This window comes from Beta vulgaris, chromosome 1, assembly GCF_026745355.1.
Source record: "Beta vulgaris subsp. vulgaris cultivar EL10 chromosome 1, EL10.2, whole genome shotgun sequence".
NCBI classification, from domain to species: Eukaryota; Viridiplantae; Streptophyta; class Magnoliopsida; order Caryophyllales; family Amaranthaceae; genus Beta; species Beta vulgaris.
The window spans coordinates 16,570,056-16,595,292 of NC_079202.1; the positions used below are offsets into that span (position 1 = coordinate 16,570,056).

The 25,237-nt window shown below is 37.1% G+C and overlaps 1 protein-coding gene across 6 annotated transcripts; it reads right to left on the reverse strand.

Annotated features, from left to right (window-relative positions):
• Positions 1 to 907: 907 nt before the first annotated feature.
• Positions 908 to 22,302, reverse strand: LOC104905871 (pentatricopeptide repeat-containing protein At1g76280). Of its 6 annotated transcripts, none has more exons than XM_010694513.4 (15): positions 22,050 to 22,302; positions 21,612 to 21,748; positions 21,444 to 21,504; positions 21,143 to 21,200; positions 19,784 to 19,977; positions 19,046 to 19,153; positions 17,021 to 17,203; positions 14,605 to 15,129; positions 12,760 to 12,855; positions 12,488 to 12,661; positions 9,760 to 9,987; positions 7,826 to 7,966; positions 7,552 to 7,740; positions 2,329 to 2,448; positions 908 to 2,045 (listed from the first exon to the last, which is right to left on the reverse strand). In XM_010694513.4, the coding sequence occupies exons 2-15, from the start codon at positions 21,623 to 21,625 to the stop codon at positions 1,641 to 1,643; spliced, it is 2,496 nt and encodes an 831-aa protein (XP_010692815.1). In that variant the 5' UTR covers positions 21,626 to 21,748; positions 22,050 to 22,302; the 3' UTR covers positions 908 to 1,640. The 6 variants fall into 6 exon arrangements, with proteins under 6 accessions (XP_010692815.1, XP_010692816.1, XP_010692813.1 ...); XM_010694514.4 differs by having other exon boundaries at positions 14,605 to 14,847; positions 21,143 to 21,209; XM_010694511.4 differs by having other exon boundaries at positions 21,143 to 21,209.
• Positions 22,303 to 25,237: the final 2,935 nt, after the last annotated feature.

The window sequence follows — 25,237 nt, forward strand, 5'->3', positions numbered from 1 at the left end:
TCCTACTTGTAACAAAATATAATAGGCTCTATTTACTATAAGCAAGGGATCCATGCTTAGAATGTTAGTTCTGGATGAAGCATAGTCAAGGTTTAAACCAGCAAGAAACTGAATAAGTTTATGTTTCTGATCAGCAGCAAGCACTTTTCTAAGCAATCCACAAGTACAACTCTCTAAAGCACCACAATCACAATCTGGAAAAGCATCTAGTAATTGAATTTCATCCCAAACTCTATTTAATTGAGAGTAATATTCAACTATAGAATATCAATCTTGCTAAATAGAAGTTAAAAAATGATGTAGCTCAAATAAATTGTGGTGCGTTTGATTGACCATATCAGAATTTCTTCATACAGTTGGCGTACAAATTGTTGTAGCAAGAATCCTTCAGAAATTGTCTTATCCATAGAATTTATTATCCATGACTGAACCATATAGTCATTTCTGATCCATTTCTGTAGATTTGGATCATCAATAGCATGTCTTTTACATGATCCATCCACAAAACACAGCTTGTTCTTTGCTCCAAGTGCCATTCGCACCACATGATCTAGCTGATAAAATTATCACCATTGAATTTGTGAGATCCTAATTGTTATTTTAGATGATCTCCAGATCCTTGAAAATATTGATCAACATAATCAATTTGTATAGAATCGATTGAATTCTGTTTATCACAATTATTTTCTGCCTTTATAGAAGAATTTTAAATGTTTCTTGCAAAATTTCAAGCAAAATTTAGCTAGTAGAAACAAGAAATTGAAAGAATCAAATGAATTGTAGATAATGCGGAAGATTTCGAACTTCAAACATTGACTGATCTTTAAAGCCTTTCGGCTCTAATACCATGTTGATTCAATCAAGTAGATTGAGTTACAGAAAATCTAGAGAAATTTAGAGAGTAAAATGAAGAAAGAAGAAAACTAATTTTATTTCTCCAAAAACTGAATTATACAAAGGTTACAAAGAAGATTATATACAGTCGATGCCTAACCACCAAAATAACTAACTTGGAACCTGGTAACAAACTTAACTAAATGAAAGAGGGTTGAACTAAGCTGGCAACCAAAGCTCACAACAGCTAGCAATTAGAACATATAACTTAATACATCGTATAAAAAGACCAGAAAGCCAATATAGGCCAGAATTAGCAGGCCATATATTCCAAAATTAAGAGATCATCGATACACAAGCAAACAATTGCCTTTACCAACTAAAAAAACATTTAAGCCAGAAACGAGAATTACAGCTCATCTATGTTCTGATTTAATCGCCAAAATTCACTTTCTGAATCAATTGAATCAATTGTCACGTTGTTGTCGTCATCGTTGAAAAACCATGACTATGACTTGGAGGCTAAATGACAAGATCAGTTCTCCTTATTCTTTGTCATGAAAAGAATATCTTCCAGTAAACTACATCCCCTAGTGAACAGTACAAAATTGAGAAGGAACTCCGGATATAGATACAGTTTGCACAAGTAAAAGAACCAACGATTTGGCGGTATCACTTTCACCTGCAATGTGTGCTTACCGATTTCACAGGGTATCAAGGAAGAGGCTTCAACATGTTTCATGGTTTAAGTGACCCATTGGCAGAAAGCTCCATCACTAAGCATCAATCAAACTTCATGTGCTGATTCACTTGACAACTGTTGATTGGGCAGCAGGAGCGCTTGCAAGTCTTATGGCCCACAAACTCTGATCAGGCATCCATGAAATAGAGGACCCTACAAGGGAACACCATCTTAAATTGAGAAGGGCGGCACCGAGGTTCACGGAATCTCTGAAAATCTGTACTATACGTGTCTCAGCTTCTTGTTCTTCAGCATAAATGAGATCCTCAAATTCCTTCCTGAAATCCTCAACAGTGTCCTGATCTAAGGAGATCATACGCATGCTCAAGACCTGCAAGGCTTCTACTGCTGTGCCAAAATATTCGCAATCAACATACGCACTAAACACATAGCTACAAGTTGATGGATCTGGTTTGATCTTCTCCCAATGCATCCCCTGAATCACTGTCTCGAGAACATCAATCCTTCCCTGAATCATTTCATGGAAGTAACATAAGCAAGGAGAAAAACAACAAACTAGCAAGTAGCTACCATGAGACAATTGAACATTTTCATAAAGCAATAAACAAAAAGAGTAAAAAGAAGGGAAGGATATGTTGTAGTTTATACACATTAGCGCTGGTTAGAACAATAAAATAGAAATATTTTGATTTCCCCTGGAGTCACCTAGACAAAATTTTCAGCCTTACCTTACAGGATTTTACTTTATACCATTGTTATTGGAAATAGACAGAACAGCAACAGATACCTACCCGTACACTGGCTTTCCGAAGAATGGTGTTGAATAGTAATACATCAGGTTCACATCCTTCCAAGATAGCTTGATCTAGAAGATCCAAAGCGTCATCAAATGCATCATATTCCAAGAGAATCTGAAAACATAAGTAGAATTAATGCATGAAACAAAAGCTTGCTTCAAAGATGTTTGTAGCACCAGTGCACTGTAAATTGTATGTAAAAGTTGACTCCAAGACTCCTATATCAGGACTAGCCTCATTGAATCTCCATTTTGTACTCTTAAACCTGTACAAGATTTGGACATGTAAGAAGATTTTTGATTTCTAATGGAGTCGCCCAGACACACACTTCAGCCTTACCTGAAAGGATTTTTACTGTACACAATATAAGAAAAGTTGACTACATATGAAAAGTTAACTCCAACACTATTATATCAGGAATAGCCTCATTGAATCTCCATTCTGTACTCTTTTACCTGCACAGGATTTAGTTTATAAATACTGAACAACTCAGATGAGTTAGATGCTGACAGATATTGCAGGATTTAAATACTTCCTCCGTTTTTTTTTAGATGTTACACTTTCCTAAAATTGCATGGTTGTAAATAGATGTTACACTTTTGAAAATTTCCTTATTTAGTAACTTTTGCCTTGTGAAATGTCCATATTACCCTTACTAACTACCCATTTAAAAATTAAAACACTCTTAATCTACCCTATTAAATCCCTACCTAATCTAATCAGATTTTAACCATTCCCACCAAAATTAAAACCCCCAACTACCTTTTCATCTTCCCCATGATCATTTAATAGATTCAACCCCCCTCCCCCAACTGATTCATCCCTCCCATTAAAGTTCTTCCCCAATTCCCCAACCCCTCCAATTCCCTAACCCTAAAACTACGAACTGCATTCTCTCTCTCAAAACTTCATCTTCTCTCTCTCCACTTTCATTTCTCCTCTTCTGATCTTCTCTTCCTCTCTCTACTGGACTTCAATTTCTCTCTCTAAATTTCTTCACTTCCTCTTCAAATTTCCCCTTTAAACTTCGAATTCTCCATTCTCCTCTTGAAATCCCACTGTTTTCTCTGTACTTCATCTTCCCCTTCTTCAAAAACCCTAAAAAAATGACAAAGAAGTATGTGCCTAATTTCCAACCCCTAGTTGATGCCTTGTTCCAAACAGACGACGCGGATGAGTCTGATTCCATTCGCGAGTTGATGCATGCGTTTGAGTCTGGGTCTCCTTGGCCAAGGAGGCTCTATGACAGTGGAGATGCAAAGCACTTGCTTCGCCCTTATGCCTTCAAGGCTTTGGGTGTGGTGGTTGAAGATTTCTATCTGGTTACGGGGTTACCAAGGGAATTCCGTCCCTCTTCTTCTTCGAACCCTAAAAAAATGAGTCTCCAATTTCAGCAGATCTTGGACCCCAGACCAATTTCACACAGGTTGAGGCCTAGATCTAGGGTTGAGGAAGAAGGGGATGGGGAAAAAGGTAAGGAAAATCTCCGTTCTACCCATGAGATTGTTTGCGCTTTAAGGGCTCCGTGTTTTTACACTGTTGGAAAGAATGGTAAAATTCAAGATGTGAAGGAGAATGAGAAGGAGAAGGAGAAGGAGAAGGGGAAGGAGAAAATGAAGGAAACGGTTGGGTGTAAAAGGAAAGGGAAATGTGAGTGTGTGGGTTGCTCTTCTACTAGTTTATGCTATGTATGTTGAGTCTGATGGGGGGTTCAAGGTCTTTGATGTGGTTGAAGAACTGCTGGATGATGAAGAGGCTGAGGATGGTGAGGGTGAGCTTGAAATTCCGATGAGTCCCTGCACAAGTTCAGAACTTGATCCTGAAACTCATTGCTTCCTTATCAGGAGAAAGCAGAGTTCTTTGACTCCCTGAGGTTCTATCATCCTAACTCTTTCTATTGCCTTCTGTTTTTCGTTGCCTTTTAAATTTTTTGAGTCCCTGGAATTCCTATTGGTTTGCTGTTGGCTATTATTGGTTGCCTATGAATTTTCTGGTTGGCTGTTTTTGGTTGCCTATGAAATATGTTGGTTGGGTTTTTTTTTTGTAACCTATGAATATGTTGGTAGGTTTTGTTTTTGGTTGCCTATGAAACGTTGGTTGCCTTCTGTTTTGGTTGGCTTCTGTTTTTGGTTGTATGAATCATTTTGTTGGCTGTTTTGGTTGCCTATGAATCTGTTGGTTGCCTTCTGTTTTTGGTTGGGTTCTGTTTTTGGTTGGCTTGTGTTATTGGTTGCCTATGAATGTTTTTGTTGGCTGTTTTTGGTTGCCTATGAAACTGTTGGTTGCCTTCTGTTTTGGTTGGGTTATGTTTTTGGTTGGCTTGGAATATTTTGGTTGGCTGTTTTGGTTGGGTTTTATTTGGGAAGCCTATGGTGTTGGTTTGGATTGGAGGTTTGAGGATGAACAAATGGCTAATGATGTGAGGATGTTTTTGGTTGGCTTGTGTTTTTTGGTTGCCTTATGTTTTTGGGTGCTGAGTTAAGTAAAGTCCCCCACTGTTTACACAATGAGTCCCTCTTGCTTCCCCCCTTGAGTCCCAAAATTATTTTAAAAAGTTAAATCCAAATGATGAAGGGACTCATACATTGGGCTTGAAGACAATAGATGATTTGCTCCTTATTGGTGTTAAACCAATAAGTTGAGGTTTTAAATCATCCATTGCTTCCTCAATGAGCCATTGAATTAACCCTGATGGATTTAAAAACACACATCTTACTTTAAACTTGTTGACATGCAAAAGAATAAAAACAACCATAAATGCTTAACTTCATTAAATGTTGCATCACTGCTTATACAAACCAGTCCTTCACATATACAAAATAGTCTAATAAGTAAACAAGAACCCCCAAAAACTTCCTGGTTTGCTTAGAAGTGTTGCTTCATCTTGTCCATAATCTTTAACAAAAAGTCTTGTAAATAGTATAATTTGTATTTGTGCAAGTAGATATATACCAAAAAGTTGCTCCCCATTCTTTTCCTTCATACACAGTTAGTTATGTTCAAAAATAATTGCCACATCTTCTGCCCATCTACTCTTATGTGCATCTAAGTAGTCAAATGCTTTTCCTACATTCACAAACCTCTCATTTAAGTATGTAATTGCCTCATCTATCACAGCTTGATCCACTTTCACATTTTCTGGAAGTAATCTCAGTCTCTCTAACTTTCTTTTTGCATGGTGTGGATTCTTGAAATTGTTCCCCCCTTTGCACTTTAGTATTTCTACCATAACATATTGTAATTGCAACCAAGTGTACTTCAAAACTTCTGGGTCAAAGAAATCATAACAGTCCTGCACTCTTAAAATCAGTTCATCTAGGTTCTTAGGAAATGATTGATATTGTAGTGCCAATTGCTCTAAAAAACCCCAAGTCTAGCACATTCAAGTCAGGGGACTGAGCTGGCTGATTGATGAGTTGGATATTGAATCCATTCTGAGTTGCTGCTGCTATAAATTGTGGGTCTGATGCATGAATGTGAGGTCTAGCATTGTCTTGTTGTATGTAGATTTCTTTGGACACACCTTCTGGCCAATTCCTCATTATGGCAGGTATGATAGTGTTAACTATCATATCTCTCATAACTGGTAGTGTAACACTTTCAATTGCCTTTGTCAACATAGTATCTGCCCTTCTGTTTTTTGTTGTATACTTAGCTCTTTCATACTCAACAAAAGGGTAGATACCAAATTTTCCATCATGTATCATCCTTCCCTCACTGTCCTTAATAGGTCTAGATGTGGCACACATGAACATGACTTTTATCTTAAACCTCTTGGACTGACAGCAACTATAAGGGTCATCTTCAGCAGGAAGCAAGTAAAATCTTCTCATATCTGGACTTAAATAAAACCACTTCTCATCTATGTGAACAACATTTTGCATGTCAACAAATTTTGGTGGTTGTGTCCTTGTTGCTGGTAATATGTGTTGTAACACCCACTTCATTCTTTGAATCTTATGATCATCATCTGTTGTAATGTGTCCACATCTCATGCATCAGCAACTCATCCTCCATGCCTTCTATTTCCAACAGCTCTTGAAGGCCAAACTCCTCTCCCTCATCTGTTGACCCCATGTGATTATGCTGAAGAAGATTTTTTGAAGACTGAAGTTTGAAGTTTTTGGTAGAAACTTCAGTTCTTAATTAAGTAGGAATTTTTTGTAATTGTTCCTGTGCAATGTGTGTGCAGTGATTTGTGGGAACAATCTGATTTTTGTAAAGAAACTAAACCATGGTGCTAAACATTATTTTCTCTCTCCTCATTTTGGAAAATAAGCCCTCATTTAATTTTTGAGGGTTTATATAGAGGATAGAGTTTGGGAAATATAGGCTTAAACAATGTTTGAAATGCTGAATTTAAATTTTTTGCAAATTTTCAACTTTATAAAATTTTGGAGGGAATTGCAATTGCTGCCAAAAATTTGGCTCCCCATCTTCTCTCTCATCAGCGTGTAAAACAGAATTGGAGGGAACCAACTAGTGGTCCCTCTTTTCTCTCTCCTCCTTTCCCTTAAACCCCCCATGTGCAATGGTCCCCACCCCTTTAATCCCCTATACTTATTCTCTCCTAATCACTCCTCCAATTTTTGCCTAGAAAACCACAATTTTTGAAAGTGTAACATCTAAAAAAAAACGGAGGAAGTAAATCAATTAAAAAAGATTTCCTAAAGAGCTACTTTTTGAGTCAAGCCTAATAACGCTCCCCATCAGCAAACAATTCTAAAGATACAAGCAAAAACTTGGAAACAATGTAAAAACTCTTTTGATAAGACTCGAGATTTCTCGGCAACTTCACCAAGCCATTGAATTTGTAGAAGTCCTATGATGCACATGTCACGCACACAACTAAAAGTAAAAAATGGGGATGGTTTGGACTAGAACTAAATGTACATCAACTCAACATTCTTGGCACGCAAAAACCTGGCTCATAGTAAACAGGGAATTTCCCATAAGACACAGAAGGTTAAGCCTTAAATTACCAAAAGCAATGTCACCAATTAGCCCTAGTTTACAATTACAAAAGCCTTAAATTACAAAATGCAATGTCAAAGGATTTGAATTTGTCTCAACATGATACTGTTAAGACTATGGTCAATTTCGTCATTACCTTTATCTTAGGCTCACAATGGGTAGAGGGAGGGGGCCACTCCACATCTTACTTTGGGGACATAAAGTACTATGCTCTCAGGCAGAAACTGAAGGCAGAACCAATACCTTTATAAGTGCAGTATAAGTTAACGTCTGGGGAGAAAAGCCATCACGAAGCATCATTGAAACCAATGCACATGCAGACTTGAAACATCTTATATTTGAGCAGCAATCAATCATAATATTGTAAGTTGCGGCATCAGGCCTGATCCTGTGTAGCTTCATATTTCTGAACATGTCAGCTGTCTTGTGGTTCTACACGGAAAACAAAAGATTAAGGCAGTGATCAATGAGAAAACAGTTTCCCCTGTTAATCAGGAAGATTGTAGGAAGAGCACACCTCTTTAGCCTGGACAAGTGAATGCAATACTGTATTATAGATATCTGTTTCAAGAAAATTGCTGACAGAGAACTGGCTTTCTGCACGGCGCAAATACTTTAACAGCTCCTGGACCATCCCTTCTAATCCAAGAGCTTTCAACTTCAGAAGAGCAAAGTCAGGATCAGGTTGGACTTGATACATGATTTATAAAATATATATCACAAAGCAACATAAAATTCAGGAGAACAAAAGCACCACCAGACCATCTCTGATCTAAGGGCTTCCAGCTTCAGAAGAGACAAAGCCAGGGGAGAATTGGATTGATTAAATTATGTTTAGATATATATTGAACAAAGCATGGTGCATTTGAAGGAGACCCCCCCCCCTCTCCCCCCAATGACTCTCACATGTCACATCTACAATCCATACAAATATTCTAATTACATATGATGTTGTGGAAACTACTATGTCAGGTACGGTGAACCTTATTCAAGCTAACTTTTTCAGCCTTTTGATTCCGTCCAATCCTACATATCTAATAATTCAAACCCAGGCTGAAATCATTTTCACCATGGTTAAACAAATCACATTATTAGTTTGGTACATAAATATGCAATCCAACACACATTATACAGAATAACCACAAATCAAACATGGTCAAAAGCTCACTGCTATATCCAAATACCACTATAGGAATGCCCATAATGAAATTGGATATCATTATTTCTTTGATGTAATCAGCCTATGGTTGAATCCCATCTTAAGATGGCAACCTTATTACCTAACCAACAAAACAATTTAAACATCCTCAGGCAACAAAAAATCTGAAACAAAATGGTTGATCAACTTTAACTTCAGTTGGAGCCAGAATCAGCACGACCTTGAAGGCTTGAACAGACATGGTACAAATTCAGGAAATAAAACTAATAGGCCCTACCTTGGGTTTCAGCAATTTCTAGTATTTATGTTCTCCAGTTCATGCTAGCAAGGAGAGCACTACTTCAATAGTTCAACCATGGTGGTGAAGCAGGATTTCAATGGGAAACGACAAAAAGCCATGGAATCTTCTATATCAAAACAAAAGAAAATAATGTAGTCTTTGTACTACAGAACTTGAATCAGTGCAACATTTGTTCTTCAATTGTACGTATGCTGCTGCTAAATGGAATGAGATCTGTTCAAGGATGAATTACAGAGCAAGGGGTAACTTTCAGCAGGAAGTTGAGTTTGCTAGTAAAATGGAAAGGAAAAAAGTGGCAAGCTGTATGTCATTTAGTTTTCTGAAGTCATTTATGCTGTGTCGAGACAAAGGAATAACAAAGTAGTTGGTAACAGTAAGCAGGAGCCTAGAGAAGTTGTTAGAGATGTTATTTTTAGAATGGCTGCTAGATGTAATGATGTTGATAGAATGAGTCTTGTGGTGTAATGGCCTGTTAGCTGCTTCTGCTGCAGGTTTTTAGAGTGTTGTTTTGTGTCAGTTGCTATGAGTTTGTTTCTAGTGCCCATGTCGTTAGCTTAATTGTAATCACATTGCTTTTGGTAATACTTCCTCCGTTTCTTTTTACTCGCTACACTTCTCATTTCACGGACTCCTAGGCAATTTTTGGAGAAGAGAGAGGTAGAGAGTAAAAAAAAAAAGGGACCCATGTGGGAGGAGAGAGATAGAGAGAGTTTATTGCCCAAAAAAAAGAAGTGTAGCAAGTAATGTGAAACTTCCCATAATGGAAAGTGTAGCGAGTAAAAAGAAACAGAGGAAGTATATGATTATTAATGCCAAAAAAAAAAATTACACGCTAAACAACTGAGTCTATGATCAGCTTATCTGCATATAACACATGAAATTTAGCCATGATAGATCTGCAAAGTTCAGCAATTTAAATTGTATAATTAGCCATAAAGGTGCATACGAAGTGAGCTTCAACAATAGTAAAAGGAATGAGGCAAATCTTTACCAAGTTATTTATTGACCGCTGACTGTGATGAATCTCATTACGGAGCATATCCATTTCTATGGTGTCAATCCTCTTAATAACATCTGCATGTGATAATAAGTTACCTTCTTCATATGGGGCATTGACATTCCCAAACAACGAAAATAGTAGTTCATATGTCGTGATATCTGGCTTAATTTTCCTTTCTTTCATCTTAGCAAACATTTTGACAGCCCGTTCAGGTTGATCCTACAGAAACAAAGGTGTCAAAATAACAAATAGAATGAGCAATTCTTTAGGATTAGCAACTATAAACTGTACAGCAGTGAAACAAGTTGATCATAGAATCCTGATCTCAGCTCTATCAAATTTTAAGATTTTTTTATGACAAGTTTCTAATCCAAGAACCAGCTTATGAGGCACGTGCAAAGCAAGTCCCAAACCTATTGCTACAAGAAACTGTTCGAAGATATGCTCATCTAAAAGCCCATCTTCAACATGGTGTCAAAACAAGGCCGCATCGTATCGTATCACCCGTGATGTAAAGGTTTTTAAATCTACCGAACCGATATTACCCGCATCGTGAAGGTGTAAAATAACCGCGTTTTAGGCGGGTTAAAGGGATATTACATGGTCTAAGCCGATATATGGCGGTACGACAGCGGCATCCTTCCTGTTCCCGCATCACCGTGACCATTACCGCGATCGTGACCGAAACCGCATTTTCAAACTATGATCTTGAAGCATCAGCCAAAAGCGAAATCTCTAAGAAAAACCCAAGCAATCCCCACAAAGATATCAGAATTGGGGCATCACGCATAGTCGATAAAGGAAAGGGAAAGAATCGAAAACATAAGTGTCTCCTTACAGTAAGATTTCCAAAAGTTACATACTTATATCCACCAAGGGAAAGGCAAACAAAGATAATTGAAGAGATCAATATCCACGAGCAGGAACAAGAGTACGTACCTCTTGCATCCTATACCAAAGAAAATCAGTTCAAACCAAATTGTCGTTAAGTCCTTACCCACCCAAACAAATGCTCTAAGAACACAAATTCTGGAACCTGGACTCCTCTCTTTCCTAAGTCCACAAACCTTATCTCACACAATAGATAATCTCTTCATGAAGTCTCTCACAAGCCTTTCATGATTTTTGGTGACACCAAGCTGAAGCCCAAGAAGTGACTTGAATTATAGTAGGATACTAGACAAAAGGATCAAATAAGAGTAATAAGCCATCAAAAAAAAAAAAAAAAATGATCGACCTTTACCTCCACCAAAACAACTTAGAAACTTCGTCCATCACAAATATACCGAAAGGAGGCCTCCTAGAAAGTAGAAACCTTATTTGGATACCATATTGAAAATAAGGGCCAAAAAGGGAACTTAGAAGAAAAGTAATAATCCAGATATCATGGAAAAGGCTAATGGATGATCCAATGGGGGTCACAATTACATTACATGGTGGTTATATGGAAACGTTGCACTTAGAAGTCGTTTGCGAGTAGACCTCCCACTTAGGATCGTCTGTACACAAATGATCCCATATTTAAAATGCTACTTTATTGCCTTCCTCGACTATTCTGCAAGACAAGAAACACATATCCACTGTATGTTAGCTAGTTATCTCAGCACCTCCAGTTGTTCAGCTTCAACATAATTTATTGCACAACTCTAGCACTTCATCTCCTCTCTTGTAGCAATGTATATATTTTGGGGCTTGTTCTCTTTCATAAATCAAGGAGGAATTTTTGTAAGTTTTTATATGAGCATCGAAGCCAAGAGTTGTTCCCTCCTCCTCTCAAACTGTTCTTTTGCCTTTTATGAAATAACTATAGTAATATCCACTATAAATATACTTACAAGACCTATAAAAGTATCTTTTCCTCTTCAAGTTCTTTTTATTCGTTGTGGGACCAACTGATTCTCATCGATTCCACCCATTATGCACTCTTATATGTTGTCATTGTATAAGAGCAAAACTGGGACATTATAGAAAAGCATTACTTAAGTGTAAGTACAAATATCCTTCCAGGAAGAATCTTAAGGAATCAGATTATAAAGATTGTCGGATAAGCAGTCAAGTAGTTACAATGGAGGAGAAAATAAGTTCCTATTCACAATATACTTCTTTTAGAAATAGTTGCACCATTTGTATAGTATTTATTTTATTCACATCTTACACTTTGATTTTCTTTTGTGATTATATTTTAGGAAAAACATAGTCATATGGGTCTTGTTGACTCACCTTAACGTGTACTATTTCAATATCAGCTTTTTATAATTTTTACATATTGATAACTAAAGATTTTAATGTTTGAGACCATGCATCGGCAAGCGTGAAAACATGAAATGGAACATGCTACAGAAATGGAACATGGAAAATAAACTTTCTTATTAGTTTCCTTTCTTGTAAGACTGACATCATCTGGTGATTTAGACGATGTTAGAGGGCAGAAATGATATGCCTAATTGCCTATTGAATTTAACACACTGCAAATTTGTTGCCCTTTTCTTTTCCAGAAAGAACCTCAACATATCGTTGCACATGCACATACAGGGTTTTTTGTTTTCTGTGGCGGAAAGTCTGTCAGAAGTCAGAACCATAAGCAATGACAAGAAAAACAACTCTGCACCACAAACTAGTTCAAATTTATTGATAGATTTTTCAAGCTTCAGAGGACTACGAGTGTTCCTTATGAGCCCTGTTAAACTCATATAGCTATGAGAAGGGAAAATCCACTCACCATCATATCACATGCTTCAAAGAAAGCATTGTATGGACGAGCATAAGGACTTGCAGAGATTTGATTGAGTAAGGCTTCAGCTAAATCCAAGTGCAAAGCTTTGCTGCAGCATATTGAAAGAGTTGAAAGAGTGGAATCATATGGCTTCAAATTTTTACTTTGCATTACCTTTAGCTGCAAAATGAGACAAAGCAGCAGAAATTAATGATCTTGTGTTGTTAAAAATCACAAGTGAGCAGCAAACCAGGTAAGTAAGAAATAAGACAACTCACTAGTTCCATGGTATCATCAATTCCTCTGTGTGAAACAACTGCTTTAACCAAACCGTCATAAGTGTGGGGTGATGGTTCCAGCCCAAGATTTTCCATCTAAAGAATATTAAACCTGTTATTCAGTTTTTTGATACTAAATATAACAACTTAGGCAACAACAAAATAGAAAAGGAAAGGCTTGATAAACAATCAGACCTCCTTTTCTTAGATGTGTAGCTCTTTTAAACCATTCAGTTAATACACCAAGATAAAAAAAGTATAAGTGATGAACTGTACATCTAACCACAGATCAAGATTATATAACCAAACCATTTCTTCACATATAAATTTAGTTGAAGACAAACATCACTGTTAACAATTGAGTGTATAAAGTTGCAACTTCCTAAAGCTTTCATGCAGTTGTATGGGTAGAGTTGCAAGCTGCATACATTACATTATCCCATTCAATGCTTGTTTGGGGCATTAAGGTAAATGGTATAACATGAACATCATCTCCAAAGGGAATTCCCTTCTTCACGCCAATTGACACCGTGGCGTGGGTTTATACTCCAAGAGCCGTGTTGAACCCCAGTGAATTACAAACTCAATAGGGAGAATCAATTACAGGGTATATTTGGACGCAACAAAATCACATGAACCACTCTTTCATTCCATGCTCAACAGATTGCAAAAGAAACCAGCTTTCATATTTCACCAATCCCAGCCTTCTTTATCATCCTTTTTTCCATATTTCAAGCTACAAGCACACCTTTGGATCTATCACGTACACCCAACTCATTCTAAGTGTCAAAGAGGACTAAAGGAGGTGACTCAAGAAATCTACAACAAACAAGCTACACTTAGTTGTAAGGCTGAAGTTTCTCCTTTGAAGCACATATCATGTACCCTTTTCAAGACAAGAGCTTGTGGAGAGAAGGCAGTAGACAGGGAAAGAACAGGAAAAATCAGTCCTATAGAAAAAAGGTTCAATCTAGTATATACAGGGGGACACACTGATGGCTGATCATTGATGCACTACGTTATCAGCCATTTTGTAACAATCCTAAATGACATAGAAGCAACAGACTTGAAACCAACGTTACTGATTCCCCTTCCAAAGGGAATGTTAGAGAGTTTTGGGGTAAAAAGAGAGGTTTGACAAGAATACATAGGTTTGACTAGTCCAAACCTCTAATGGGAGTCCAAATCCGGAGTGTTTGGTTGAGAGAGGATTTAAAGAGATTTGAGCCCAAAAAGCAAAATCTTGAAAAAGCTACTAGTAGGAGCTTTATGAATTTATTTGTGTAATGACTAATATATTTTAAAGTTGGTTGAGTTTACTACTTTTACCCAAAAAAAAGAACCCACCGATAAATTATTCTAATATATTTATTGGCTATTTCACCTAATAAAGTACCAATTAGATAATTGATATCCACCAAACAATTTCACACAAACACCTAGTCAACCCAACTAATACAACCGACTAACCGCTAACAGATAATGCAAACAGCTAACTGATAACAGCTAACCTCTAATTGACAAACACGGCCTAGAACTTTCAGAATCTAAAAGCAGAGATCAGCAATTCAGCATTAAAGAAATTGGAATGAGGAACAGATCTTGCCCTCTAAATCATGTATGAAAAGATCCATATCAGAAAGTTTAGCTTCCAGGTATATACCTCTCTTGAAATCTATCTAAATCTAAGACAACCATAAAATAATTTTCTAACAAAGAGCAAGTTAGGTGATGCATAATAGCAGCCCGGCATTTCCTAACCACATCAGCATAAGTATTTACATACAATTAATACTCAAGATTACCAAAATGATATAGTGAAGTAGAATATATGAAATTCTTTACCTGCACGATTAATTGCTCAGCTAGCTTATCATTTGGACACTGCCCACATGCATGTATGACATCATTAAAAGACCACCTCAAGATCTTCTTGATGGGCCCTCTTTTGTGATCCTCAAGCATTTTTATCCCAGTGGAGGTGTCCACGTTATCGTCTGGACAGAAGGGACTACATTGCATACCCTTACTTGAGTTCATAATCATTCCTTCAACACCAAAAGCGGCAAGACTGACATTTTGGTCCTTCTGCAGATCAAATCCTGCGGAACTCATTACACTGCATGAAGGAATGGGAATGTCCAGCTGTGGACAAAAGATCTTCCCCTCTCTGGTTCTACGCAAAAAAATGCCTTCTTTAAACGCTAAAACAATCATACATTGCAATGTTCTATAAGCAGATTCCAAGTCCCTCAGCCGCGTAAAAGACCATATGAACTTCCTCAATGAAATAATATTCACATTATAATGCTTGCAGTGCTCTCTCCAAATTTCATGCACAGCAGACAAATTTTTCTGCCAAACTGCAAGCTGAAAGCAGGCAGTTAGATTTTTTTTTTTTTTTTTGTGGAGGAAGCAGTCAGTTAGAATTAACAATCATTTAGTCACAGAAACCAAAAGAACAATAGTCACCCTAAGACCTTAGACATGGTGCTTAATAGTTAATAGAACTCTCAAGTCCCCCACTCAGAGCTGACCTAAAAAGATAATTGAACAAACCAAAGGCTGACACATAGACAAGATAGTATAAAAATGACTAATATGAAGGATAATGGAAATAATGAGAACCATACAGTTTCAAGAAAAAGGCATCATGTTTTCACCTCCCCATCTTCACAGCTACTAAACATTTAAAGGAACAGAAAGGAAGCATGTTGATGATAATTTATACATATAGAAACCCCTCCTCCCCCCTCCCTGCTTGCACTTGGAAAGGAAAGAAATGAATCTATCAGCGCCAAAAAGGTCAGACACTTCTCAGAGCCCAGAGGTGTCACTTAATTATCCATACAAACCAGTGGGAAACTGCCTATAGCTTGGCAGTATCTGCAATCAACAAATAAAAAATGTCTTTAAACATGTCGGTTATTTTGGTCATAATTGCCAATCATCTATCATCTTTAGCAAATTACTCCTCATTCTATCACAGTAAAGTCTCCAAAAGGAACACTGAATATCTCAGGTACCCAATGGAATCTAGGCTCAATAAGACAACTTTTAGTTGTTGCAAAGAAAATAATTCACATACTTGTATTAGTTTACTATTCCCTAACAAATTAAAAACGTTTAATATAAGCTTAAGTCTGCAGTTTACTGCACGACTGTATTTTATGGCAGCTTACTTTCACCATTTATAGTAATTAGTTAATGACTCAGGCTAAAAACTTTACCCCCTTTAAGCACTTGAGAGTTGAGACTAACCTGACATAGTGTCCGAGAAAGGAGGTTACACATGTTAACCTATTTGATTAGAAACACTAAAGACTCCTAATACTAAACCACTTTTGTATGTCTGATTCTGTTGCCCGATCATGTTCATTATGGTTTTGCCCAGCCCTTGACCTTTTATACATAAATAAGGGCTACTATGTTATTTGTAGCTTACATTATTTTAGTGTTGGTATCTTAAAAAGTTCTAAAGTAGAAATTGAACAGGTTTGGAGGGTGTTATATTCGTGTGCAGAAACTCATCATTTTTCCGACTCGTTTTATTAATTGAATTATATTGAACTATTATAGGTTGAAAATTCATAATTATAACATGCTTATTTGTGTTAGATTCTTGTTAGATTTCCTAATTGCGTTAGCTTCCACTAATAATGTCCTCTTCTCTTCTATTCTCTCTTGCCTCTTAAACTTCTGAACTAGATGATACCGCATCAGCAATGCATCTAAATCTTCAAAAAAATAAACAACTACTCCCTCCGTCCCATAATATAGTGCTCACTTCTCATTTTTCACAAGAATTAAGGAAAATTGAAGGAGTTTTAGGATTTCACAAAAATATATATTTAAGTAAATGTTTATTGGGTATTTTTGTCTTGGAACTAGTTTTTTTTTCTTCTTTTTCCTTCAAATTAAATAAAAGAGCAATAAATATTCCTTGGAATGGTGTAAAACAATAGATAGGGGCACATATTTTAAAAGAAAGTAGGGGTATTTTGGAAAGTTTTATGTAGAAATGAAGGATAATTTAGTCCAAACAAATTGATAAAAAAAAAATAGGCACAACATTTTGGGACACCAAAAGAGGAATGCAAGCACTATATTATGGGACGGAGGGAGTATTACATAGGACCAGTGTATCAGAAAGGGGGTTGGGGGAGCTTTAAATAATATAAAAGAAACCTTGTTAAATTGAATACTTTTTTTCATCAAACCACCCTTCACAAAGCTATATTCAATCAATTAAATAACATACCTTCAGCAGTGCTGAATATGTAACTTCATTCTTCCCCAGATTTTGGTGCTCCATCATATCCAAGCACTGATGAAAAAGCATCACGTCTTTCATTTTCACACAAGATGACAGTAAATTATTGTACAGAGGGAGAATAAAACTGATGCGATTATTTTCTCCGATAAAGTTCACCAGATGAAGTGCCTGGGAAAAGAAGCAGCAGCAAGTGGTTCAACTCAACATCAGCTATACATCTTTATTAGGGATCACGCACGATAAAGAAACAAACAGCTGGAAAAGGCACATTTTACCAACAGCATGGAGTAGTACTACCACATGATAATCATATTACCAAATGAAAGACCACAGAATTTACTCGTTAATAAATACCTTAACATAAAAGAAAAGTACCGTGATGTTACTATTTATATTTCCTCCCTTCTTTACTAATACTTCCTCCGTTCCAAATCAAATGCAACAATTTGGATGACACATTCTCCTAGGCAAAATTTCTTAAGGTGAGGCCATGTGATTAGGTTTAAGTTGAGAGAGGAAGCTGGCCATCACCACCACTCAAACTGCCATCACCACCACCACAACCACACTACTACCACGACCACCACTCCTGCTGCCATCACCACCACCACAACCACTCTACTACCATGACCACCACTCTTGATGTCATTACCACCACCTTCTTGCAGCCCCCACCACCACCTAACCACCACTGCAGCCACTACCATCAAAAGCCATAAACGTACCTGCTGCTAATTTCACGAAGGAAACGACTCAACAAGGGGAGGTGCAAGGCGGAGCAGCAGGAAGTGGGGTGGCGGCGGGTCGTGCGTCTGCGGTGGAACTCCGGCGTGGGCAGCAATTCCGGAGCAGAATGCAAGAGAGAGAAACGCAAGGGGAAAGAGAGCAGCGAGAGAAAGCGCAAGAGCAAGGGGGTGCGTTTTGGGACCCCGATGGGTGGCGCACAGGTCCACACAGTGGCTGGAAATGACGGTGGCAGGGTGGTTTTGGGCTGGAGCGAAGGTGACGGCGGTGGACCGAAGGTGAAGGCGGTGGACCAAAGGTGATTTTGGTTGGAACGAAGTTGTCGTTGGTTTTGGGCCGGTGGGGGAGGATATCGAAGAGAGATGATGATGGTGATTGTGGGTGGTGAGTGGTGGGTGGCGGAGGAAGGATGCCGGCGAGATTGGTGATGATGATGGTGGTGGTTCAGGAGAGAAAGATGGTTCTTTAAGATGGAGGAGAGAGAAAGACAGCCAAAGGATGGAGTCATGGAGATGGGAGCATGGAGGAGAGAGAAATTGTGGTGGCTGGTGCAGTGAAGGTGGTATTGAAGAGAGAGAGGGTTGATGTTTAGGTTGATTAATTTTGATTAGGTTTGTAATTAATTTGATTTCGGTAGTATAATATGTATTTTAGTTTTTTAATAAGGACATTTTGGTAATTTTAGGGGTGAAAATCATACTAAAAATAGAAAGAAGAAAATCGTTGCATTTAATTTGATATTGCCGTTTAAGGAAACTGTTGCATTTAATTTGGAATGGAGGAAGTACTACATTTCCCTTTTATGGAAGTTTGCTATTTAACTCCTACAATACTAATTTTTAGTAACTTCGCTCTTTCACGTATCTACTTTTCACATGGTACCAGGAACCACTTGTCTCTCATATGTCTCTACTTTTTTCCATTGCCTTAATATGTCTTTTCAAGGGATATGTAGTGTTTAAAAAAAGAATGGATGAAGTATATATCTACTAGATTTAATGGACAATGGCTGTCTTATGTCAATACTACTTCAGATGCAATTATGTCCTCCTTGATATTGCTGGAGTTCTTATCTGTCTCACAGTATTTACTGGGGTGCTGAGTAAAATATTGGCTTCTTCCCTGCCTTTAGGATGTATATATTTTGACATGTCATAATTGCTGAAGCTTAACTATAAATAACACAGAAATTAAGGACAGTGCTGAGAAAGACTATACAACCATAAAAAATTGCAAGCAGGCTGACAAATGCTCCAGAGTCCATACCTCTTCCAAGTAACCACCATTACAAAGAGCACGAGCAATAAGAATATAGCATTTCCAGCTCAAAGCAATCTTGTTTCCTTCCAGGACTCTCCAAGCTTCCATCACAAACTGCAAAAGGAAATAAATTGCAATAATGAAACAGTCATACGTCACCAGCTTCAATACATGGAATACTGAAGAGAAATTATAGTAATCAAAAACTAGATCAGGATTATAGGATATGGCTGAAACACCACATGGGATAAAAGTCTGGTCAAATAAAAGAAACAAAATATTAATAGCCATAGCAAAGCTGTTAGAAGATCAGTTGCAAAAACCATTCCATTAGATTCAGCACTTTTGGCCGCAGATTTTGTGTACCGACTTTGGGAGAATCAGATGCAGCAAACAGGTAAAACCAACTCATTGTGGTTTATCGCCGCCATAACTTTTCACAGTTCCCTTTGGTTGTATTCTAATCCTTATACGTGATCATCAGGGAGTCCATCATCAAAATTTTATTAAACTTGTCTAAAGCCATTAGTAGTTTTCTTTAGTTCTTTCCTACAGTGACTTGTTTCCTCTTATTCAAAAGCATTTTATCTGCCCAAATCTAATTGTGTTTGCTATGCTTTCACAATTTCTGCCCAAAAAGGACATGGTACCACAGCTTCCCTAGTGCAGAAGAACAAATGAGAAAATTTTACCCGATTACGAATCTTCACACCATAAAATTGCCTAAAAGATAGATGCACTCACCAATGGATCTGGTGAACTTGCACAGTATTCAAGAATGTAGACAACATCTTCAGCATTAAGTGCATGGCCTGCAGAACCAGCTTCAGAAAGCATATCAGAAGCTTGGCTTCTGCAACCTGATTGAAGAGCATTAACAACTCCAAGACCCAAGAAATTGGTTGTTGTGTCTCCTCTGTAGCCAAAAGTGACTGGATCTGCAACGAAAAGTACAATCATGGAGAGGGAAAAAAATAAAAGCACCAATTAGCTTTTAAGCAATCTTATCATTCTAACAACATCTGAAAAGCTCAACTAACGCTCCAGAAAATCTTAAGCTCATACATAAATACAAACATAAAACCATATTTTCAGTTGCATCGTTCACACCTTTAAGGAGGTATAACTACTAACAAAGTTTCACACTTTCACCACTAGAGTGATAGTAGACAGACTTTACTCTTGAGTTCCTCCTGGTGCCACATTACTAAAAGAGTTCCATTATATAACGTGATGAGTATTCCTGCAAAGGAGTACTATACTACAATACTGAGCAATAATGTGGCTATAACATGACATGTGAAAGATGGAATACACGCAATTAGGGAGTATTTAGTTGGGGAATTGAGGAGAACATTTTCCTATAAACTGGTTTCCCAATTAAAATAGGTTTTGTGAAGGGTGGAAAATTGTTTTCCCAAGGATGGATAACATTTCCATCTTAATGTAAGAATGCACATTTCCCTCCCTTTTTCTTAACTTTCTCTTATCTCATCCATCCTCTACCAAAATTTTTGTTTGCCCTTTCGTATTTAACTTTTCTCCTGACCAACCAAGCAATGGTAAGTTTATAATTGTGTTTTCTCTTGGAAAATGATTTTTCATGGAAAATATTTTTCCATTGAAAATGGTTTTTGTCAAACCAAACAGAACATTAACACTGCTTCTGCAGCAACCTATCCATCAATTACACATTGCCTCTACTTGAATCTGTGATAGCAAAGAGTTCACAATGTACGAGGAGTCTACCAGTGTACAGTTTTCTTTTATAATTCTATTTTCCAGTAAATTGTTGGTAAACTTACTGTCAGAGAGAGGAAAAATGTAGTTTATCCAACTTCCAAAAGCCATGACAGAACTGAAAAAAAAAATCTCAATACTGTATTTGAGTAAATGCAACCAGCACTAGATATGCGAGCTACAAAAAGCTAGTTAGACAGGAAAAGCTCTAAGCTAAATTTCACTGATGTGTGTCCCTATCAAGATTTATGCGTGTCCGTATTAAGATTATATATATGTCACGGAAATTTTACATAAATACAATATGGCCAGTTCCAAAAGCATCAACATTGAAAATTCAAATAGAAAACAAGTCTTCCTTGCCTTTTAAACCAGCAATAGTTTGGAATGATTCCGCCAAAAAGAGTCCATTTTTCTTCCCCTGCAATAACTTGAAAAAATGCCAATCATGATGTATGCATTACTATATCACAGTGTAACCTTTTTCCTCCGCCTACAAAAGAATTCAGCCTAAATACAACTAATGATCAATAAGCATGTGAAGATTGGTGAAGTATATTGAATAATAAACCCCTCTTTGCTGGATATCTTCACACTCAGAAAGACCTATCTAAATTATACAGCCTCTTACAGCTAAACATATCTAACAGGCCAAGATACATACCCTTTTCGGCCTTGAGGATCCAAAAAATACATCTGCAACCGACCGGCGAGGCCACTTTAATCTGTGAAACAAGAATAAAGAAATTTTGTGAATAAAATGAGCAGGAAGACAATAATCAAATCAAACCAGATGATGTATGAAAGAAAGCAGGGGAAGAGAGGTCCTCACATCATCCTATACATTCCTAAATACACTAATCCCAAACGATTTAGTTAAGCAGTATCCCCAGCAATGAGCAGTGAAGCTTTGATGAGCCAAGTATCTTCATATTCCACATTAGCGAACAAAAATATAGAATGATTTACCTGCTACACATAACCAATTTAATCTCTCATCAATGAGGCAACCATATAGACATATCATAGAGTAAACTTTTGGTCTCTCAGGCATTTCATCAAACACTCAATGTGCACATTTCAAAACCAAAATTCCGTGCATTTTCAAGCTCTTAATCTTAAAACCCAATTGCAAGAACATGATATGAAGGATATTTTGACTTTAACCACCTTATAATGTCAATTCTTTTTTCAAATAACCACCATAGTTTTTAAAATCTGAAACAGTAAAATTCATATTTAAAATTGGAGAATTGGGTTTGGGCTTTACCTTTCAATTTTCAAGCGGCCGGAATTCGGAAAGGTTGCTGGCTTGCTGCCGGCTGGTTCGCCGTCGCGGTGGGGAAGACGGAAGAGACGGTGTCACGCCGTCACGGTGGCCGACTGGCCGTGGGCCGTCGATGGTCAGATCTGGCTTTGGCTCGTTGCTAGGGAGTTACTACTTACTAGTTAGGGTTTTGGCTTTGTTGGGTTGTGGGGGAAAAGAAATGAGGAGGCTTAGAAAAAAAAAAGGTTGTCTGAGGTTTCGAACCCCAGACCTTCAACACCCGCGGCCCGTGTCTGAAGACACAAAACCACTGGAACACAAACTTCTTTCATGTCCCATTTTACACGCATATATTATATACCTATATCTAAAATATTTTTAATTTTTTTTAAAAAAAAACCGGGCAATTTTTTTCCAAAAATCATTGGGTTCACCTGAACCCAGTAAACCCATAGTAAATCCGCCCTTATGTATAGTGTAACCCCTAAAATCTTGGAGCGCCAAAAACTTGATAATACAATAATATTGCCATAAACAAGTAAAATATCTGGAAAACCTTAAGTAATAAGAAATCACAAAATTTGAGTATTCAGCAATGAATTGCAGAAGTTACAGAGCATCTATTGAATCACCTCTAGCACTAAAGCTTTCATCACAGTCGTTGATCAATTCACTCTTTATCTTCACAAAGATGTTGTTCTGAGGTTTGTTTTTTTTAACTACTAAGAATTAAAATACTTTTTAGTAGTTTGGCATTGTAATTTTAAAAAATGATTAATGAATAGATTCTCCAATGTCTAAAATGATTTGATATAGATAATGCAATTTGAACAAAAAAATGAGACGATATTTGCAGAGGCGAAGATTAGAGAACCTTCCTAAGCTAAGCGCTTAAGTTTGCATAGATACATGAAGCAAAAAGCAGAGAACCTGGAAAAGAAGAGTTACCTGGTGGTGAAAGACATTACCTGGTTGCCGTCAGGAGCGTCGGACGCATACAAAGAGGTCTGGGGCTGGGGGCTGCAAGGTGGTGGTTACGGAGGAGGAAATAGGGGAGGGAGAAAGAATAAGACTCATTTTTTCAAGAGATGGTATTAGTGCAATTAGTAGATCCTGGAGCAAGGTGTAGGATGAGCATCCTACACCAGCTCCAAAACGCAAGGCAAGAAAAATGAAACGCACCATTCAACATGCAAAAAAGTTATTGATTTGACAGCTAATGTACATTCCCATTACATCCAGTGTACATGTCGAAAATACAAAAAGTAACTGATTTGACAGTTATTGTTCACCATTTAATAACTGATTTGATGTCAACTGCCATCATTTTCCCCCATATACCGTTCACCACTTCTCTCTTTTCCACACTTAACCTTCTTGTACATTCTTGGTTTCGTGGTTGTTCATTAACAAAATCAAAATGTATAATGGCAGCCCGGCCCCCAGCTGAAAGTAACCCAATTCCTGAAGCTGATGTCAAATGAGTGATTTGCAATCTTTGTACACTAGGTGTAATGATGTTTGTTCACTAATTAAATTCAATATGTACAATTACAATCTCATACCGAAATTCAGCACTTCTCTCTTTTCCACACTCAACCTCCTTGTACATTCTTGGCTTCGTGGTTGTTCATTAATAAAATCAAAATGTACAATGACAACCCCCAGCTGAAAGTAACCCAATTCATGAAGCTGATGTCAAGTGAGTAATTTGTAATCTTTGTACACTGGGTGTGTTGATGTTTGTTCACTAATGAAATTCAATATGTACAATTACAGACTCATACCGAAATTCACCACTTCTATCTTTTCCACACTCACTCTCCTTGTACATTCTTGGCTTCGTGGTTGTTCATTAATAAAATCAAAATGTACAATGACAACCCCCAGCTGAAAGTAACCCAATTCATGAAGCTGATGTCAAATGAGTAATTTGCAATCTTTGTACACTGGGTGTGTTGATGTTTGTTCACTAATGAAATTCAATATGTACAATTACAGTCCCATATCAAAATATGTCAAGTGAGTAATTTCCAATCTGTGTACACTGGTATGTTTGATGTTTGTTCACTAATGAAATTCAATATGTACAATTACAATCTCATACCGAAATTCAATAAAATCACAATGTACACTGATGGTTATTGCTTTGATAACTGAAAATCCCCAAATGTACACTCGTATATTATTGTACACCAAACCATATGCATTTGTACATTAAAAAAAATTGTTTCAAGTGATGAGAGAGAAAGACCTGACCCACTTTCAAAAATACTGCCAAAAGCCAAGCCACATGGGCAAGGTGTAGGATGCTCATCCTATACCTTGGTGTAGGATGCTCATCCTACACCTTGGTGTAGGATCTAATTTGCGATTAATGTGAGACTAGCTTATGCTGATATCAAGCGCGTGCATTAAATTACCAGCAAATTAGTTAAGAGCATTTTCAATGGTTTCATATAAGGGCATGCTTGTAATTTTTGCTAAATATGTTGTTGTAGTTTAACCACTGGAGAGAAGAAAAATAAACTTGCTTGCAAGCAAGTGTAGCCCAAACAAGCAAAGTAGCTTGAAAAAATAAGAGGGAACACATCCAATTATGATATGTCATGTGGGAACTTTTATTTATTTCTATGTTTTAAAAAAATGACAAGCTAAAAAGTGATGTACCTTACCATTGAGAGACATTGTAGCTAGCAAGCAATGTTGCTTAAAAGGCTTATGTGGCAAGTCAAGCTACAAGGTGGAGATGCTCACCGTTGGAGATACTCTAAGTGGTTTGACCTATTAGTTATGCTAATTTTAAATTGTTTTTGGATGAAGTAGTTAAGCAGTGACGTAAATTAGTTAAGCGATGAATTATATTAGTTAAGCGTTGAAGTATACATTAGTTATATCATAGAAACCAGATTATAATGCATTTTACTAATAACTAAAAATCATAATTATTAACCTTACACATATAACCATTAATCCAGAACCATAACTATAACTAATAATATGAAATTGTAACTAATTACGTGTAGACAATTATTAATAACTAAAAATCATAACCTTACAAATATAACAATTTATCCAGAACCATAACTATAACTAATAACATGAAAGCTATAACTAATAACCTAATATCCTTATATGCACGCAATGCGTGAAACCATTGTTGGAATTTAATTAGTTGCGTGATTACATCT

Bases quoted from the DNA above. Each gene is read 5' to 3' on its own strand.
- LOC104905871 (XM_010694511.4), bottom strand. The intron at 19,154-19,783 runs GTGAGTGCATCT...TTCCTTTTGCAG, and splicing joins CAAGTTCACCAGATCCATTG to TTTGTGATGGAAGCTTGGAG. The intron at 2,046-2,328 runs GTAGGTATCTGT...GAAATGATTCAG, and splicing joins TTCGGAAAGCCAGTGTACGG to GGAAGGATTGATGTTCTCGA.